Source organism: Lepisosteus platostomus, chromosome 14, assembly GCF_059453375.1.
Source record: "Lepisosteus platostomus isolate fLepPlt1 chromosome 14, fLepPlt1.hap1, whole genome shotgun sequence".
NCBI lineage: Eukaryota > Metazoa > Chordata > Actinopteri > Semionotiformes > Lepisosteidae > Lepisosteus > Lepisosteus platostomus.
The window spans coordinates 40,597,835-40,619,456 of NC_142624.1; the positions used below are offsets into that span (position 1 = coordinate 40,597,835).

At 37.1% G+C, this 21,622-nt stretch overlaps 1 protein-coding gene across 4 annotated transcripts in view; it reads left to right on the top strand.

Moving 5' to 3' along the window:
- Positions 1-21,622, top strand: part of LOC148649503 (low-density lipoprotein receptor-related protein 1B-like) — a 469,917-nt gene that overhangs the window by 254,766 nt on the left and 193,529 nt on the right. For all 4 annotated transcript variants that reach the window (XM_088606296.1, XM_088606292.1, XM_088606294.1 and 1 more), the window contains 6 exons: positions 4-171; positions 2,317-2,499; positions 8,011-8,211; positions 15,547-15,792; positions 17,504-17,701; positions 19,065-19,269. In XM_088606296.1, coding sequence (XP_088462422.1) covers positions 4-171; positions 2,317-2,499; positions 8,011-8,211; positions 15,547-15,792; positions 17,504-17,701; positions 19,065-19,269 — 1,201 coding nt within the window. The remainder of the gene's footprint in view (positions 1-3; positions 172-2,316; positions 2,500-8,010; positions 8,212-15,546; positions 15,793-17,503; positions 17,702-19,064; positions 19,270-21,622) is intronic.

Consider the following 21,622-nt stretch of genomic DNA (forward strand, 5'->3'; position numbering starts at 1 on the left):
CAGATGATGACTGTGGCGATGGCAGCGATGAGATTGGGTGTGCCCACTCCTGCTCAGATGTCCAGTTCCAGTGCTCCAGTGGGAGGTGTATACCAGATCACTGGGCCTGTGATGGTGACAATGATTGTGGTGACTTTAGTGATGAGACTAATGCTACGTGCACAGTAGCAGGTTAGTTTTTAAAATACTGTGGCCACTTTTTTTATAGAGTCTGACACTGTTCATCCCAGTATATTCACAATCTTATTATCTGAGTGAATGGAAGTCAGTGCTCATTAATCAGGATTTTTATTAAGTAGAAATATTAAGAGTACTCCTCTAATGCTATATCATTTATTACCAATACTTCTGTAAATCCCATGATCATTACTGTTTTTAACTGCTGTCACTGTCTTTACTACTACTGGTAGTATATTTTTAACAGGTTCAATTCAAATCTAAACTTAAAATCCATGCACATATTTCTCCCATTTTAGCTTCCTTCTACAATACCATTCAGAATAAATAAATCAAATTATGTGATGATCACAGAACTCTAAAACCTTGCTTCCTGTACTTGTTTTTAAATGTTTTTATACCCGTCTCTTTTCTTCTGTTATTTTATTGTGAGTACCTTGAGATGTTCTATAAGGCTATATAAAATACAGATTATCATATCAAAATACAGATTAACATCTTGTTATGAATGTTGCTTAATGCTTCTGTTGCTGCTGGTTCTACAAGTACTAAGTTTATTTACTGAGCCTGTTGAATGTGAGTTATCTGTTTCATGATAGGGTTGCAGAAAATGTGCCAAGAGTAAAATAATATTTTTCTTATCCATTTCTGTCTTCTGAGAGATTTCATTTGGACCGCAGTGTAGTAACACAAAAAAAAAATCCTATTTTATAATCCTATTTTCTTTTTGGAAAATCCCCTTAGATCTTGAATCCTTTAAATTATTTTAATTATGTAGTATTGCAGAAATGGACCTTGAAATAGTTACTGTACATCTCACTTTCCTGTCACAAAGATGTGGAAGTTATTCATCATAATCCTTCCCAGTGCTCTTCCCCAGCCTTTTAGGCAGTGGTCTGGTCTCTGGAGCCGGGTTCAGTGCTGAGTGGCAAACTGTGGGTAGTTTCACACGTGGTGTCTCTGCTAGCTACTGTCGTTAAAAGGAATAAAGAATAAAGGAAAATACTATTTCAGCTGGGGATCATGTACAGTATTTCTTAAAATTGAGAATTAAACACACTAAGGGTGCACATTAGAATGAGGAAATTCATAAAGAAGCTGTATAAAGTAGATTAAAAAAATAATAAAGTAATTAATGCTGGTTGACGTTTCAGCTGCTAAATTATCTTTTCATTTAATGGTAATTAACTCAGAACTCCAGTGAAAAACATTCACCAGCAGTTTAAAACCTTAATCTTTGATTTCATAGAAATATGAAGTATTGTTTCAGTCCTTGTTCTGTATACTCTCTGTAAGACATGAACTTACATTGCAGCAGGTTCTGCACATATACCGTAGTACTCAGATTCAAAAATGAAGCTGATTTGCAGGTTGACTGAACATTTTTTTAAGAGTGCTTGTGGGAATCTGTGGTCTTTCCACAGTTTTCTGATGAATCATCCTGAGCTTTAATGGCACCCAATTCATAGGACTAGTTTAAATGGCTACTGAGTGATTTCAATTTTAATGCTAGAAGGTCAGGTAAAATCCTAAGTTTGTTGCTCTAACATCTGAACCACTTGCACAGTGGATTATGCTTTAGATTTTTCTAACAATACGTTTTAAGAATTACACCATCAATAAAATGTTTAATTAGAATTTCAGATGATGCATTTTCATGTATTCTACAGTATTTTGTCACAGAATGCCTCATTAAGTTTGCCATTTTTTAATATTTATTTTTATTCCTAAATAACAGCAAATTGTAACTCTCACCCAAGAGAGAAAAGCTTTAAATGCAAACCTGACCCTCATATTTAAATGCTCTTTGTGATCAGCCAAGCAGTATTGAGATAACATAAGCTCTAAATTGAAATGTCAGCCCTTGACATCAGTGTTAAATGACAATCAGAATGGAGATTTGTAGCCAGGACTCTTAAACATCCAGTAACTGAGTAAGCTGGCAAAACTGAAATATATCTGCTCTGCTGGGAGTCTTGACATGCTTTACGTTTATGACTGATGATTGAGGACTTACATTTTCCCACTTTGGGGAAAAAAATTGGTGCTTTGCAGGACTAATGTGTTGCAATGAAAGGGTTCCTCAGCCACAGAATTGTGCTGAGTTTGCCTTAATTGGTGACTCAATTTTGTCCGCAGGCATGCACCCCCTCAGCGACTGCAGCAGCGAGGAGTTCCACTGTCAGGGCGATGGGACGTGCATTCCTGAGCGCTGGCGATGTGACGGGGACAAAGACTGTGAAGACGGCAGTGATGAGCAGAGCTGTGGGGCCACCAGGAGGATGTGTGACCCAAAATCCAAGTTCACCTGCAAGGTCTCGGGTAAGATAAAGGGACTTGTTGGAAAGGCGTTGTTCACATAGGGCAGGAACCCTGTGCTGGAGTCTGTTTTAAAAATTACCTTAATGTGCAGAGATTGCAAATAAATGGGTTATATACAAATATGAACTAAAAAGTAATTTTGGTGAAATATAAATATTCTGTATTCCCTTAAATAATTATTACCATAACTATAAACTTTTTCATACTTGAATAGTATTAGAATTAAAGAAAAACAAATTCCATTGTGTTTTTTAACACATATACAGTAATTTGTTTTTCAATTCAAATTTATACATTTTTATACATTTTGAAGTGAACAGGTTTAGCTACAGTATCTGAAATTGATGTGTTCTTGTAAGTTTCCTTTAAAAATGTAAAATACTATAATTATCAAAAGAGATTGCTTCATTTTAATTTTAATGTAACAAGCTTTATTTCAATCTGCTTAATTTTTTTAACCTGTGAAATATGGGAATCCAAGATAAAGGTTCATCCATCTCATCCATTGTATGTCTTAGCTGTTAATTTTTAAATTCCCAGAACATACAGCTCTGTTTGTGGGATTAATTAGATTCTTTTTTTATCATGTGCAGCTTCACATACTGTACATTTTTTTTTTTTACTTGGTCTACCATTCAAAGGGGGTAGGGAATTTAAATTACCCTTGTGACCAAGGATCAGATGTGCCCTTAAAAATAGACACTCTAGAGCTACATTGATCCATGCTGCAAAACAGTATTTCAAAGAAAATGGAGCTTTTAGTCACAATTCATACAGTTGTCCCCAGGACATATGGACTCCCTCTTCTCTTGGGCAATGAATATTTTCTAACAGTTGGATCCTTTTTTTAACTTCAGGGACCAGGACGTTTATGCAATTATGCTTATCCAAAATGATGGTGAAGCTGATTATTGGAGTTCTTTAGCAGAAGCTAGGTCATGTTTAGCTACAGGAAACTTACTGTAGGTACAGTGTGTGTGTTAGACCAAATAAGACCTAGTTACTGGAAATTTAGTTTCACTAACATTACTAATTCATACAGATCATCAAATGGATAGACATGCCTGTATCTTGTTATACACAATTGTGAAAGTTGGCAGTTGTGAGTGGATTTGTTTTTAATATACTGTACATAATGTGAAGCTACACCTAGTTCTGCTTATCAACTGAGAAGAGATACAAACTATTTCATGTTGGAACTGCCAGATCACAAATCAATATGACAGGCAAGATACAGTAGGGTGTTAAGTAATTAACATTACTTATGCTTGTGTGGAGAAATATACAATGTCCATATCCCAGTGTCTTCAATAAGCTAAAGAAATCCTGTTGCAGATTATTGCTGATATTAGGTCTAAATTATTAATAATTAAATCATAAACCAAACTTACTAGGGCGATGAGTAGAAGGTTTCAGTTTATCATTAAAAATAGCTAAACCTGAAAAATTACATTCTGTAATACACACATACAGTACTTGCAAACATTGGTTAGTTTTTTTTTTTTTAAACCTTGGCCTGAGCTGAATTAAAATATACATCTGAAATAATAATGAGTTACTTCTTTTGATGCTTTTGCAACACTGATGTAACGAACAGTTCTTTCCGGACCCTATGCGGACAACACAATCCGAAGAAGTGGGGAAACACTAGGAAAAAGACATGCAGGAATACGGGGCTGAAAACAGGGGGGGGGGGGGGGGGGCGTGTCCAAAGTGCGCTGGTGCACGGGGGAGGTGTGGCCGAGGCAAACAATCCAAAAGTAATCCATAGAGGGAATCCAAAAACGCAAGAAAGTCCATAGCCAGGAGATCCATCTAAACAAGGAATTAAAAACACGAACCGGGTCGGAACCGGCGGACAAGGAACAGGAACAGGTTAAGAGGTTAAAACCTTAACGGGACCAGGCGCTTCCAGGTCCCGGACTCACACGGTGCGGAAACCAGATGCAGAGCCAGGATGAACGTCAGCGCCTGGCTTTTAAGGTGGGCTGGGAAAAGGGGTCAGGTGCACAGAATTAAGTCTGAAGTGAAAGGGCTGGAGCACCCTTAAGGAGGAGGGACTATAATCGTGACAACCGAAGCTTAATTCAAAATGAGGATTTGGGAATGAAGGAACATGCCTTCTTTAAAAATGTTTTTATGTTTTTAAGGGTTTGGTTATGAAAAATATTTTCCGGACTCTGGGATTCTTTTAAGTTTTAATTGAAAAGGGAACGCACCCCAACACTGACTTTATGAGATAATGAACAGAGGGTGTGCATATCAATTTGATTTCAAAACATTTTTATGTTATTAGGAAGGAATACACTGTGTACACGTTAGATTTCCATTTCCATTGTTTCATTACTGTCTATGTGCATATATTCATTGACTTATTTTTACCTGACTGTTTACTTCTGTTTTCTGGGATGAATAAATTATATGACCATACAAGTCACATTTTTCCATTTCTATTGCTTATAAAAAATAAAAAAAAATAAGAAAATGTGTGCTATAAAATCGATTTCCAGTTGAATGCTGAAGAACCTAACCCTTTTCTTTGTTCAATTTCCATTAAAACATTTTATAAAGCATTGTAGAGCTTTCTACTGAATGAAGGATCATAGTCTTTTGAAATACATATTTTCATTAGGGTCCATAGAAGATCAAGTAAACAGACATTTTCAATGGATTGCTCACCAATAAAGCTGATTAAAACTGAGGCCAGGAACTGCAGTTGCAACCACTTCAATTCAACTAGTGATGAGGCATATTTTCCAAACCCTATCAATTGTATTCTAAAGCAGATGTGTTCTTCTATTTTTTTCTTTCAATAAATTGACAAACAATGCATGTTCTGTCTTTTATTTCAGAATAGTGAGTTCCTTAAATTATATGAGTACTTTGTAAGTGTATCTGTAAGACATAGAACCTGCGCTCCTTGAATAAAATGAAAAAAATAGTAAAGTATTTTCTCAGATGTTAATATACTGTATCACATATCTTTTGCTATGAGTCTGATCACATTCCTCATTTTCTTTTATTTATTTAGCATTCAAGTCACAAGGTACCAGTAGACGTAATTATTTATTCACAAGCGAAAGGGAAATTATGAAATGTCATTTTATGTTTATTTTTGGAGAAATGAAAATCCATTGTATGCAATTATTTCTTAGATCAAGAAATACCTTCTGCTACACTTGTCTCCAAAAGTATGAATCAGATACCCCCTGTGCCTGACCAGCTCTGAATCCTAGGTTAATCAAATGAAAAAAACCCTGCTGACTGCAATCTTTCCTACTGGCAGACACATAAGAAGCCATACTCTGCACTGTGCTGGTTAGTTACAACTCAACCAACTCTGCAGGCCACTGCACCACAGGGTCTTCTCCTTTCGGTATTATGCAGAAGGTAACTGAGGACAATCCTTGTTTTGTAGCAAAGTGTCATATTTACATACAAATCAACAGAGTTGGAAACGACTCACCCCCTTCATGCACACCATATTAAGGTGTGTGCATCATCCAGACTGAGGGCAGACATGAGGATGATGGCTCTGCAACACTGTGACACTGTCCAGGTGGTATATGACCAGGACTGGTGGAGTTTTTTTTTTCTGTTCTCTTCAGTACAGCTTTAATTTTCACCATTACCAAATGATTGTCTCAAACCATTTTCCCCAGACTGGGCAGGCTCAGTGTGGACTGTCCAGTGCTGCAGACAATTCACTGGCTGATTTTTCTTTCTCATTTACTGTACCTCATCTTGCTGATACTTAAGTATCAGTGCTCAATGTTAACACACTGCACATCCTCATCAATGTATTTGATTAATACCACAGAAATTATAGCCAGCGTAAAGACAGAAGGTGCGGCAGCGCATCATTGATATTCTAAACGTCTACTGTTCAATATTTTGTTTCATTCATCAAAAAAGTACCTTATCAAGTTGCTAGTTATCACAATAGAGGCAACTTTTGTTTGTATGTTCCATATAAACATATTGAAATTCTTGTATGGCTTAAATGTCTCTCCAACCAAATGGCCAAAACATTTTTATATTTCTAAACAAAACAATCTGTCATAAATCTGCATTTCTTTGATATACTGTATTGCTTGTATTTCCATTTTTTGCCTTTTATTTTAGATAGGAATCTTGCTTGACATTGAGAATGATTGTTCTTTAGTCTTTTTAGTGAGACATTTGAGTTTAAAAGTTGATTTTTCTTTCTTTATAGCTATTGCTCTTGTGTCTAGCAAAAGGTTTTAATCATCTTCTACAACAGCTCAGTGTGTTTCTTTTTGAACATGTATTTCTCATTAGGACATTCCTCATTGTTGTACTTTGCCATCCTTCCTCCTCATCTAAGTGGAGTTTTTTTTCCTATTTTCTTAAATTGATTCCTATGAAGGCGAGCAGAAGTTTCTGTCAATCTTGTAACAAGCATAGTGACAAAACAACAGAAGCATGACCCCATTCTACTACTTTCATTATAGATTTTCAGACTGCTACTTTAATATGAGTAATTTAAGTGTTTTCACATTTCGCCAACGTTAAATCCTCATTTCCACTTCAAGGGCAAAGTGCATAACAAATAGCTCAGCGTCCACCTCGTGCTTATTTCCAACAGCATACTTGAATCTTGGATCTTCATTTCAAGGGTAATTAAATCCTCCCCTCACATGCAGAAGGACGTATGGTTCCTGGTACATTTCTTTAATTATTTAATATTTTTCATTAAAGAGGGTGTAATGGTCCTTTCTTGCCTGTCTGGATGGTTCCCTGTAAGTAGTGTGTATAGCACCACATTACAAAAGTAAAATACACATCCACTGTAGAATTTGAACAATGAGGAAAAAGTGCTTCATGTTAAACTCAAGTAGCAGTTTTTTAAGTACTTGAAAACCCTCCCTATACAATTTCCATGGTGTTATTTCAAAGTAGTTTAAGTAGGTACAGTAGCTGTGTCAGCACGCGTAGGCTGCAAAGGAACAAGTAAAGGTTTATTCGTGATTAAAACAGAAGAAAAGAAACACAAAGTCTTGGCTGTGGAGCCTTTCTCGGGTGTTACACCATGCTGTTTTCAGCATGGACTAAACCTTTACTTGTTCCTTATTTCATATTATATTGATTCCTAGAATCTTAACTTAAATATGTATCAGTACCATTCAAACATTACCTCTCCTTATTGTTTATAAGAATAGAAACACCATTTACTTTAAAGAGGCTCTCATCTGTACACTCTTAGTGAATACTACAGGTACTGAAGGGCCCTATGATCAGAGATACAGAGGACTGATCAGACTCTTATTTTTTCTGTGCACCTGGAGAAATGACAACAGGAGGCAGATGTTTCAGCAGGAGACGCGCACTCCAGTCTTCCTTCTTTCTTCTTCTCAACTAACCTGCCTAGGAGCACTGACATTTAAATCTGTTAAACATGCAAGAATGAAACCTTCTTGCATATTAATTCATTGACTCTTGGGTATACTGTAACAGTATGTGAATCATTCCTTTATATTATTTTTAAAGGAAAGTGCATCAGTAAGAACTGGGTGTGTGATGGAGACAATGACTGTGAAGACCTCTCGGATGAGGAGAACTGTGAGAATTCCATCTGTAAGCCTCCGAAGTATCCTTGTGCTAATGACAGCTCCACATGCCTGCTGCCTGAGAGAATCTGCAACAGGAAGATTGACTGCTCTGATCAGTCTGATGAGGGACCTTTTTGTGGTAATATACTTTATATATTTTATACTGAAGCCACTGATGTCAGTTTTCCTTGACCATTTATAAGAACTCACAAACTGAACAAAATTGAATTGTGAGAAAATGTTGTTGTTTATCCTTTGAAAGTATGTCAGGACGCTTGTTACATTTATATCTGAGATCAAATGAGCATTGTGTCCATCTACTGTACCAATATTCAGATGTTCTGGTAGCTGACAGGGTGTTTCCAATTAGTAAATGGATGAGAGAATCCTAATGATATGAATCTAGACATGCCTTTACATAAGTCTTTTCAGGAGCTTTTCTGATGAAAGGAAAGACACTACCACTAGATTTCTGCATTATGAAAATGATTTTGTACATAACAGTTAAAGAAATATGAGGGCTATATAGGAACTTGAAAAAAGAAAAAATAGATTAATGGAGGATAGACGGATGAATGAGGGAGCTTTTTTTAAAAACGAAAACTACTACACAGAATAACTTTACAAAAGGCATCACAGTATAGTGTTCTGTCTTGGATCAGTAAACTATAGGTACCTGTGATTCTAGAAAGAAGATAATTTGTTATATAAACTTAATTGTTGTTTACAAAAGGTTATGCAGAGTATTACGTAGAGGTAGTAAAAATACAAACTATAGATACAAAATGGGAGATACTAAGCTTGAAAACACTTATTACTACTGTACATTTAAATAAGGGGATATTTTAGAACTGAACATTACAATAACATTATTGATTTATTAGTGATTTTGGTCATTACAATTAAAAAAATATTGCTCCTCTGGAATCAGTCCAGTGAAGAACAACCAGATACTGTACATTCCTGTGCTTCCTATAATGACAGTTAAAAAAAGTTAGACCTTTTTAGTCTTGAAAAGAGAAGACTATGAAAGGACTCGACTGAGGTACTCCAAATCCTCAAGGACATTCACAAACGCAAAGCAACAGACCTCAGAGCCAACAGTAACACACGAAAAAGAGGACACACGTGTAAACTACAGTACGTGGAAGTGCTTTTAAAGCTGAGGAGAGGAGTCTTGTCTTTACCAAAAGGGTTTTGTGGGAATCTGAGACAAGGTGCTCAGCCATGTAATTGAAGTCAGCACTCTGGCTTCTTTCAATCATCAGCTGAATGAGATCCTCAGGATTTCTCATTCAAATTTGAAATTCTGATCCAGAACCTATCACTGTCTCTTCATAAAAGAGAAATATTTTCAATGGGATAAAGTTAGGACAGCTGAGCCATCTTTCTGCTTTCTTACAGTCCATACACATACTGCATGGCAAGAAGAAACGTTGTGTATTTGGAACCGAAATTACAAGACAGTTTATCAGTTGGGCATATCAAAAGTTTTTCCAACACGTTTGTAAAGGCGTCAGAATTCACTTGACCCTCACGCAAAATGTTTGCCAATGCCTGCTGACGACAGACAACAACAGGCCATTATGTCTTCCCTGCCAAGTTCTGGCAGATGGAACAATGCTAGCAGTAGTACATGCCTCACCAGCTCATCTTCCCGTGAAGACCGGAGGGATTCCAACAAGGGAGGATCCGAGACTAGAGGCAATTGTAATAGAAGAGGCTTTAAAAGCACTTATAGGATTAGCATGGCATTGTGTATCATCTGCAGGTTATGTTTAACAGCATTAGAAGTGCTTCTGTCTCACTGAAGTGGCTCTGTCCAGTTCCTATTGCCATAGCCCACTTTTTATTTTATCTTGTTAATCTGACACATTTCCTTTAACTTTATCTGTAATGTTTCAACTACTCATTTTTTCTGTTTTGTTCCTTGTCCCCATGTACCATAAGTACACGAATAATGTTCCCTCATAGTTACAGTATATTATATAATATATTCAAGAAATGGTTTGCAGTGCAGCAATTCCGTTGAACACAGTATTCAACATAAGGTGTTATTAGTGCAAATTTAACTCAATATTCCTTGATTTAGCTTTTACATATTTATCATAAAGTTACATTTGCTTCCCCACATTTTCTAGGAGATGAAAATGAAGGGCCAATATAAACACCTTAGTTTTTATATCAAAACATGCTGTTTGTCTTTTTTATTCCTTCTTTGCTTTTTCTAGATGAAAATGATGTTTCAGTATAATCATCTAAGTTATTCCTGTCTATTCTTCAAACTAGTTTTGGTACCAACTAACCATACCAGAATCTACAGTATATCAGTGATATAAATTAGAATGAACAGTGCTCCCAACACAGATTGCTAATACATGAATTATCTTGCGTCTGGTCAATACTGAGATGACAGCCCCAAAAGATTGCTATTGCTAGTGATATTGGTGGACAAATAGGTGGTAATCTTCCCTTTGGACCATCATTCCCAATCTAATGCCGCAATGTAGTGGCTGAGGATACTGTGTGTTAGTGGATTTCGTCCTCTGGATAAAAAGTTAAGGCAAGGTCCTCTCTTCTTGGTCATTAAAGTTTCTATGGCACCGTTTGTAAGAACAGCCCTGGTATTCATGTGGAACTACAATCAATTCCAATGAATGTACAATCTGGCCTCCCTGACTTTCTCCCTTAATTCAATTGATGAATTAATTTCTCACTTCTTCACCTTCACTGTGCAGTGGGGCTGCTGGGACAGAATGTCTGCTGTGTATCCCCCAGGTGTGGCAGTACTTCAGTGGTGGATGAATTGGGCCTGCCCCCATGTGTCCTGGTTAACATCCACTCTGGGCATGTACAGCCTGCCTACCTGTGTTCCCCCTACTAATCTACTGTAATTAGTAAAAGAAATCCTCCTTTTTTGCCTGATCTGCTGGCACAGAATGTCTCCCCTATGTCGTCCTTTGCTCTTTAAAGGTGAACGAAACAGATTCCCTCTTGTATGCAAAGAGTTTGCATTTTTTTAAACGAAAAGTTATGTATAAATGAAAGGAATTAATTATCAGTTGTACACTTGTACTGTAAATCTATACTGTACGTTTGAATTAGAAAAAACGCATATGAAGGTTTATGTATGATAATCAAATTGAAAACCTTAAGAGTCCGGTAAGTTTTTATTCAAATTGGGATTATTTTTGGCTGCCTTTTTTTCTGAAAAAAATGTTTCCTCCTAAAGAAGTTCCAAGATCAATATTTTTTTAAACTGAAGTCAAGAAAAAGACAAAAGTGAAAATGTTTAAGCAACGTTCAAGAGATAACAATTGCTAGAATCTAAACTTCCTGTTTTGAAACACACATTATATCAATTATGAGTAATTGTGTTTTCAAACTGAATTTCAGAACTGACATTTTGCAGAACTGACATAGAATAAATGTACAGTATATTATTTTTTGTAAATGGGCATTAACGGTACTGGTTATAGTAATTACTACAGGTTGACATTCATAACTGCACAACTACTGTATGAGGAATTCTGGGTATTCTAAAGGAAATGAATCTCTTAGAAATACTTTCACACCTTCAACAGAGCAATGTAAATGAGAACCTTTTGTTATCTTTCTTTGTTTAAAGTGTATATCCAAAGGCAATGGAATTACAAAGTCCAGGACATCATTTAAATCTTGTTACAGATAATGCCAGTCTAAACAGGTCTTGATAATGGTTTGTGGGTGTGTAAATACATTTTATTAGTCTGTGCTCCTTATCAGTTCCATGCTAAATTATATTCAGTAGGTGTTAAAAGGTGCAATTGTTTTCCTATTTTTATCTGGCCTGTAAAAAAATAAAAATAAGCTTGCAGCTTCAGTTTGCACTAATATACTCACATAGTGTAGTAATGCATGCAACAGTGGTGCTTCACCTTCATTACAGTGTTTGTCCTTGGTGCTCATTTATAGTTCCAGTAGTTGTTCCAGTGAAGAGAATGTTTTACTTTGCAGCTGAGAGCCTGCACCAACTCACTTGTGTTGCATAATGGAGCATATCATGAAGAAAGATAAAGCAGGTTCCCTACCCCTATTGTAGATATTTGATAGACCTGTATAAGTTGTGTTAAAGTAAAAGTGTCACCTGGGATTTTACTGGGTATAATCTCTTTCTGTGGGCAGGCAAACATTAGAGTTCATTCAGACAGCATTAGAAGATCTACACTGGGGACTAGAGACCCCTGGAAAGATAAAATTCAGTGCATTATCAGTTGAAATACTCCTCTTCGCCTTCGCCAGTTCATATCCAATTAGATTGTAGACTGAGACCTCCAGAGCTTTGATTAATTCAAGGCAGCACACCAGAATGGCTCTTGGCTGTAGTCTCCTGGTGTGTGTTACTGAGAAATTTTAAGATACTTAACTGAATTCTGTGAAGAACGCTTTTTTATTTCCTTTTAAAAGGGTTAACATAGAGTTTCTGTAAAGACTCTTTGTACAGTATGTATTAAAAGAAATCATAACACACGACCCAATTTTCCCATTTATTTTTCTCTGAATTTATTTTTCTTGAACGCTCAAATGCTTATTGCCTGTGTTCAGTCAAGATCCTGCTGAAACCTTACTAAGATATAAAGAGCACTTAGAGTTAGATCTTCTTTGATATTTGGCAGACATGCTTCACAGTTTTGATATTGGTGGAGAAAAAGAAACTTGAACATGACTCCAACAAACTTTAAAAACATCACAAATGGCATTGATCAATTTAATGAGAGATTAACATGCAGATTTGTGTGAGTAGGGTATTGCCACTCTAACGGATAAAAAAATAATTAAAATACACAATGCCTTTCTTAGATCTGTTAAAAATGTAAGAGAAGGAAGGGAGAAAGGTGGGTAGAGAAAGCACAGAGAGGGAATGGTTGGAGTTTAAGGGACAGGAACAGTGAGAAAGCAAGAGCAAAAAAACAATCACTGAATTAAAAGGTTTTAGCTTTTAATCAGAGTTAGCCAATCCCATAGAATGGGGGATTGTGCCAACTCAGTCTAATGATTATTTTGGACTCTAATATTTGTCTTGCACAGAGGTCTTTGAATTCACATGAAAGGGTACATACAAACGGATTATTTTGATAATTGAGGGAGGTAAAATGTTTGACTGTTGGCCAGAAGAGATCTTAGATCTTCACTGCTTCGACCTGAAAGGGGTTGCCGTAATTTTTTTCTTGTTTGTCATTGTGCTTCTACAAGAAATGTAATAGATGAGATTACTGCACAAGCATGGGGCCCTCTGGCCATATACACTATGTACTGTATGTGTGCACCATTGGAAGTGTATTTATAATTAATACAGAAGCTGTGAACAGTTAATAGAACTGAAGACAAGAAGATTTTGTTGACTACAATGTCATTAGCAATATGACATGATCAGGATTTTCTGGGAAAAAAAGTTATTAGTTGAAGATTGATCTGTGGTGTGGCGAATGGAGACATTTTGCGAGACAACCTTAGGCGCAGAGATGTTGTTTAGGGTGGAATGTGGGGGTAGTTGGAATTTAGATCTGGGTGGGTGTTCCTTGTGGGTGTGACCCTATTAGTGTTATTTTTTAGGTGGAGGACTACATTTTGAAGTCTTTCTGAAGACACAACTCACCATTGCATGCATGACAAAGTCTGAGCAATTGTGAGAAAGGGAGAGATTTCCTAAATATTGGTATTAAAGATATTATAAGGAAGATGACTGTGTAGACCAATGACTTTGTAATACAGTACAGTACGTGGATGTTTTCAGATTTGAGTAGCTAAGTGGCATTATATCTTGGAAAATCTGAGTGGTGGAAGAAACATCAAAAGTGTTGCAGAAGTTCTTTTAATTAGATTGCTAAAGCAAGTATGGTGCCAACATAGACATTAATGTACCATTTGAAGAGCCCAGGGATGAAGCCCAGACTCTCCCATGATGCTGTACTATACTGTATGTACTGTATGCATTTTAGGAAGACAATACCAAGATTCCTTTCTTTACTAATTTGTATATTTCATTAATTTACTCTCCGTGTGGAATGGTGACTGCAATGATTTCAGAATACCTTGTACAAAAATCAGTACCCTGAGAGAGGTTGGCCCACCTCTCTTTTAAAATGTGTTATTCTAATTTGAGACTCTAGAGAATGTTCCTTTCTTAGATACAATAGCTGATGTGGAACTCCTATTAAAGAGGCCCTGTATCTCTACTTCTGATCCTTCTGACTTGAGGTTCCACGCTGTTTTTCCTTTGTTCGCTTAGGCTGTTAGGAAAGTGATGTGATTGCGGTAACAATATTGGAACACCCAAAACCATGCTGGGTCAACTGCAGAGGTGCACCTTCCTCTTTCAAATCTGGTGAATTAAAGTACCCAAATCTACACACATGTACATTTAGCATTCATTACAAAGATCTTATTGCACTCTAATTTATTAAAATCCTGCCATCTTTTTAAATTCTTAAGGTCAATATTTAAGATTCCAGAAATAGGTTATACAGTATAACCCTTTTTCACTCCATCCAAGCACAAATGTAATACTGTACTGTATGTTGAAAGCACACAATTTAAAAGTGACCCTGGGAAGCTACAGTTTAAAAGCTGTTTGTACTCAAATGTTGAATTTCATACTATTATACTGACTAAAAATAATACAAATTAGAATACCTACAGTAGGTAACGTAAATGTTTTAGTAGAGGATGAATCTGTGACAGTCGTGTATAGAGTTTGTAACCAAAAAGCAATTAATGTTAGATGTTTTTGTGCAATGGAAACTAGATATCATTCTCTGTTGAAATATTCATACTTTGCAATTACTTTAAAAATAAATATATGCACACAGTGTATACTTTTTATCTGCTGTGTATACTAGGCAGGGAGTATAAACCATTATTATGCATGACTGGCCACCCTGATGAACTGGCAGGAACAAGGACAAAATAGGTTTAGCAGTCTTATGTATTCTGACAAACACAAATTGCATATATATTTTCCCCAAAGTCTGCTTTTAATTTTCTTTCACCTGTATAAGATGTAAGAGTGTCTAAGAAGCAAGGGCTGAGTTCTTCTTTGATGTTGATAATGTGGAAGAGACAAAAATGTATTAGCAGATGTTATGCTCTATGTATTGTCTTGTATGTCTCCTACTATTCTTAAACGACTGATGGTTTAGCTAGACAATCGGCCTCTAAGAGGTCTTTTTTAGATGCCAATCTTAGCAATGGCTAAAAATGTAAGACATACACAGTGTTGCCACCTTCACAGCCCCTTTAGCCTCCTCTAAAACAAATTTAAGGGAGAGCCTTCCTGACACGTTGCTGCAAGTGGATGACACACAGCTTTTTGTGTGCTTTTTTATGTTGTCAAACAACACAAGTTATCAATTTTCTGCAGTGAAGTTTTTTTTTTTCTTCAGAAGAGTAATTTAAGGTCTCTGGCGTACCTGATTGTCCTTTTCTCCCCCCCCAGATGAATGCTCTCTTGACAATGGTGGCTGCAGTCATCAGTGTGCCGTGGCTCCAGGGAGGGGGATCGTTTGTTCTTGCCCTGCGGGACTCCATCTCAACCCAGACAACAAAACCTGTGATGTGGTGGATTACTGTACCAAGCACCTCAAGTGCAGCCAAGTGTGCGAGCAGTACAAAACCACTGTCAAGTGCTCCTGCTATGATGGCTGGAGCCTCAGTCCTGACGGGGAGAGCTGCTACAGCACTGGTAAAGTGTTTTGTCCGATTACTCTTCCTTGTCAGAGTGGACTCCGAGGCTTTTTTTCTTACACAGATGAAATAAATGTGCTGAACTGAAGCTGTAGGAGCAACAATGATCATGGCAGCGTAGCTAGTGACTTCATCTGATTTCTGCTGCATCCACTGGGTCTGTAAGCTTTCTACTGAAGAGAAAGCAAATCATAGCAGCGTCCATGTAAATACTGTATACAGTGTTTGTAATTTGGGGTTGATGTTACAGGTAAAGCCATTCAGTATAGCTCTGTGATCATACAAGCCTTGCTGCTATTTTTGTGGACAAGAAGATGATTTTGAAGGTTATACATACAGTATATATTATAGAATTAATTTATATGTACTGTTTAATCTTCAGTTTTATTCAATGTTTCAATAGTTCAATCAGTTACATATTCTATCTGAATCCATCCTTACCCATATCAGTGTTTATAATTACTTTGTTTTCAGGGAATTGATTTTTTTCAAATACTTTTTTCTACATTTCTTTAAATCTACTGTTCTTCCTTATTCCTTAATGCAAATATCCAGTTGACTAAACAGGAGATACGAATAACATTCTTTTCAGATGAAAAGCCGGTACTATGTTCAGCTGTATCTTTTTAAATGAGTGGCAGTTTAACCACCTGTAGCCTAATCTCATCAAATGTCAGAGCCATAGCAAGTCTGGGCCTCGTCAATACTGAGGGGAGACTTCCAAGGACATCCAAGTGGTGCTGGGGGAGCGAGATGGTGCTCTTCCTGCTGGAGCACCAATCCCAAGCCCCAGTATTGGCACCACTGTAGGAAATGCTATCCTTTGAATGGGATGTTAGAGCAAAATCCTGAATCCTTGGTCCTTAAAGATCCCACGGCACTATTCGTGAGTCGCCTTAGCGTTGTAGGTAAATTCCAAGCAATTCTAATAAACATACAGTGCAACTGACTTCCCTAAAGTCCTCCTCTAATTCAAGTGACGAATTCATTTTCTCACTTCTTCACCTGATCTGCAGTGGGGCTGCTGGGACAGAACGTCTGCCCAGGTTGATGACACACTTCAGTGGTGGATGAAATGGGTCCTCCCCTGTATGTAAAGCACTTTGTGATTGTCCCGGGAGAAAAGTGAATAAATGTTGGGAGTCATAATTATTATTAATATTTAACTCCCTTGCAATAGATGAAGTGCTCTCAAATGGTATTAGAAGCCTGTCTGGATGGCTTGACTAAAGACATCCCACTAGGACAAAGGTTCATAGTTACCTCCTTATCTCTACTATTTAAGAGACAAGAAATATTTCACAGAGATACAAGTTACACAATGGATATGTATCTGGAATATAAATTACTGGATTTGAGAACAATTATTTTAAGGGTTTTTCCCCAGGCTACACAGTTACAGCTGGCAGATTTAGAAGGTGATGCTGTGCAGTCTTAATTCTCTTGGTAACTGAGGCCCGGATTAAGTGCGAAGTTTGATTCACATGTCAGTTAGAGATGACAAGAACATCATTCATGACAGATTCCATTGGACAGGAGGCTCAGGCAAACAGCAAGCCAAAACCATAGCAGCTTTAGTTTGTCATTTTCACATTTTACAAAGTTATAAACCTAACAAGGAAATGAATCAGTGTAACACAAGTCGTGCACAATATGACAGTACTTTTAAATTTTGCAGCTTAGTAACTGTTATTTGTTCTCTCTTTCAGATCCTTTTGAAGCTTTTATTATTTTTTCCATCCGCCATGAGATCAGACGGATAGATCTTCACAAGAGAGACTACAGCCTGCTAGTTCCAGGTTTAAGGAATACCATAGCTCTTGACTTCCACTTTAATCAGAGCTTACTTTACTGGACTGATGTTGTCGAAGATAAAATTTATAGAGGGAAGCTCTCTGATACTGGAGGTATGGGTTGTAATAGATCTTGGTCACCCTTTTGAATTGGAAACCAAGTCTTAATGTTTTTCTACAGGAACTTTGTTTTCACTGGCGTGGGATGTGTGTTCTGTACAGTGAGTATTTTTATATAAGGAAAATAAAATACATTGTATATATTCATATATGAATTCATATTTAAAAATTCAAATGAAAACATGAGGACGGGTGGTGAAGTCACCGCTATTCCAGTAGGCAGGAAGGGTGGTATTGGTGGGAGCTCCTCACTGGTTCAGGAGTCCAGAGTCAGAACTCATTATCAGTCCCAGAACATGTGCTGGAAATAATAGCATTCTAAACTTCTTGTACGTTTCATCATTCTTCATGTACTGTATTCACACAAGGGAGCACATCTGCTTGTATTTGGGGCCATGTCTTTTAACAACAGACTTGGCAACATAGTAACTTGGCAACATATTATGAATTAGAGAAAAATGGTTATCTGCACACATGACCCCTCTTTTAAATTGCAAAAATGTCTTAATATTTTTACAGGAAAAAGATCTCTTTTTTTAGGAGGATGTAAGATTTGATTCTGTGAAAATTATATTAAAGTTATTTATAGCAAGATGTGTAAGCTATAGAGTGAATAATACAATTTGCATCAGACCTTTAAAGGTCTTAAAAGGTTATATCAAATTATGATATTTAATTTGATAGGAAGAAATAAATGCTTATCTGTATATGCTTATACATGCTTACATTGGAACATTACAAAATCCTCAAATGGGTGCTGAAGTAGAATTTGTTGGATTGCAAAGATTCTCTGTATATATTAAACACAGAGAGACAGAATGTTATTAAATGGGAGATTAACAATAATAGTTAAATATACTGTATGTTTGAGACCCGAGAGTTTAAAAACAATTTCAGTGGAGAAAAAAAACAGTGGAGCTGATTACTCTGTTTTTTATAAATGTTTGTAATTGCTTCCACAGTCAACAGCACACCCTCCTGTAGTTTGCTCTTATTTTGGGTACAAGAATAGATTCTTGTATAGCTTTTTTTTCATTCTGTTAATATTTTAGATCTTGCTGAAAGCCTTCAGTGCCCAGGGTCGATTGCAGAAAGCCTGATTATATAAAGTCAGAGAAATCTTTAATGTTTAATAGAATGCTTGGGGAAGTAGAAGGTCCTTTTTTCAATTTATTTTCCACAGGAGCTTGACATTTTCTGGAAAATAATATCTTTCAGAAAATCTGCAAACAAGATTTTGGGATTAATTTTAGCTTGCTTGTAAAATGAGAATCGAGATTTCAAATATTGAAAGGTTGTCTAAGTGCTGGGCTGTAGAGGGCTCTTGTTATTGAAGAGCTCTCCTGCGATGTTGCAGGTGTGACCGGAATCGAAGTGGTGGTGAAGCATGGCTTGGCGACCCCAGAGGGCTTGGCTGTGGACTGGATTGCAGGAAACTTTTACTGGATCGACAGTAATCTGGATCAGATTGAAGTGGCGAAGCTGGATGGAAGCATGCGGACAACATTAATTGCCGGGGGAATGGAGCACCCGAGAGCAATAGCCTTGGACCCTGGCCATGGGTGTGTTCATGCAGTGTTCACTGTGCCTGCATTGCTGAATTGGGTTTATTATTAGTTAAGTGTGCCTTTTAGAACTGCATGAAATTCTTCTGCTATCTCAGTTCTCCGAAAGAGGTGAATCAACACTAATATGAAATGAAAACATTAACTACAGCCCTTTCTGTTCCCCCATTTCAGTTCTTGTTGGAGGCTGCTGTATCAGGATGTTATTAAAGAATATGTAATGGGGAAAAAAGCTGAGGTCCTGAGGAAAAACAAAATTGGTTAGCCACTCTACTAAGTAACTATAATATGTGCAGTACTCAAATTACGAAGTAGTCATAGCTTACCATAAAATACATGTTCACATGTATAATATTGTACAATACAGTATTGTGGTGCTGCTCTTTACAGTTCTTTACAGTGAAGGTTTAACACTGAAATGCAGTGAGAGGATTATTATCTGTCTATTTTATACCATTCACAAAAAAATCAGTTATACATTTTACCTCTGCAAGCTAAGGTTGTATAATGCAATGCTAACCACTGAAAAATAATACTTAAATGGTTACAATTTTAGGCTATTTAGGCACAAATTATTCTGAAAACAGTCACAGAAATGATTTAACAGTAAGGAATATGGGTAAGTGTGATGAAAAAATAATTAAATTGGGTAATTTTACTAAAAGAAGAAAAAACACTAGAAATGCAGGAGATACAATATCTGTGATATTCCTAGAAGTGCAACAAAATAAATTATGGAGAAGCACCAGTGAACAGGTACAATCAGAACCCTGACAAGCTCTGAGAGGCCTAGTAAAGCCTTGGTAAACATAGGGAGACAAATTGCCTGGGAGACTCAAAGCCCACAGATTAATGGCCAAGAGCCTGCAGGCTGATTTATCAGAGTATGGGGGCCTAAGGTCATTGGACCACAGTACAAAAATACCTCAACAGGCAGACATTAACCATATTAACCAAGCCTTTCCTCAAGACAGCACACAAAACGATGCATGTAGGTCACATACAGTACACAAGTTTTGACAACATCCTATGGTCTGATGAGTAAAAAATGAGAATTGTTTGAAAAGCTCAGATCCAGTGTCATGCAGAGATGGAGAGGAAAGGCCAACACTAAAAGATTAATCGCACTTACTGTCAACCACGTGGATGGTTCAGTAATGATGTGTACAGTACCTGCTTTACGTCTTCAGGGAATGGAAACTTTTACATGATGGAAAGGAGACTAAATTGCAGCAAACTACCAAGACGTGCCAATGCCTGAAATGATACACAGATACAGCATCCTCAGTGGACATACCTGATGCATGACATGACAACAATGAAAACACAGCACAATAACAAGTCCATTCACAGCTGTCACCTGACCTGGATCCAAACAGATATTATTGGTGGATGTCAATGAAACCTTAGTTGCTAGGAAAATTATCCATTTGAATGCACTTAAAGTTGCTCACAGGACACAGGAGAGATGACAACAGCTATCTATAACAGGACACAGTGCACTGAGCATGTTAAGAACTGATATCATCCTCCTAAAACACAGGCTGGGTCGAACTCTGCCACTTTACAGGACAGGTTCTTGTGGTGTACCTAAATTAACGTTTTTTAGAGGGTGGCGCTGTGTGTGCTCCGAGCATGTAAGAGGCCTGCCCCGATCAAATCCCAGCAGAGATAGAGAAAAGCTACGCATATTACATAGCCATGACCCGGATTTCACAGGCTATCAGTCACTGTGGTTTGATGTGGACAAGTAAAAGTGATTTTAAAGGTGAGAATGTAATAAGGATCAGACCTCAGAGCATGACAGGCCTACAGAAGGCACCCCTTTAAATATGATAATAGTGTTGAATTGTGCCTGGGCAGAAGACCCAGGGTTGTGATGAAGCAGAATTCACTCTGTCTTGGAGGTTCTGTGTTGCCAGCGACCATAATGGAACCCCTCTAAGGGGTGGAGCAGCACCACATGTATTAAATTTATCAAACAGAAAATATCATTGTATGCAGTCATTCAAAAACTACTGCCAATACAAACAGTCTATTCAAAATTTCTTTCATATAAAGTGTGAAAGGACCAAAGTCATGCTTCTCGGCACCTCCCATCAACTATATAAAGCCAATGCAGTAACATACAGTAACTATCGATGCCACTGTATTTGAATTTCAATCTAAATCAAAGAACTCAGTGGTGATATTTGATCGAGGCTTGATGTTTGACCCACACATGCAAAATGTAGTAAAACCATCATTCTTCTATCTCAGAAGTATTGCCAGGCTACATCCTATGCTGTCTCTGACTGTAGCTGAAAAGCTGGTTGATACATTCAACTTTTCTAGAAATGATTACTGTAAC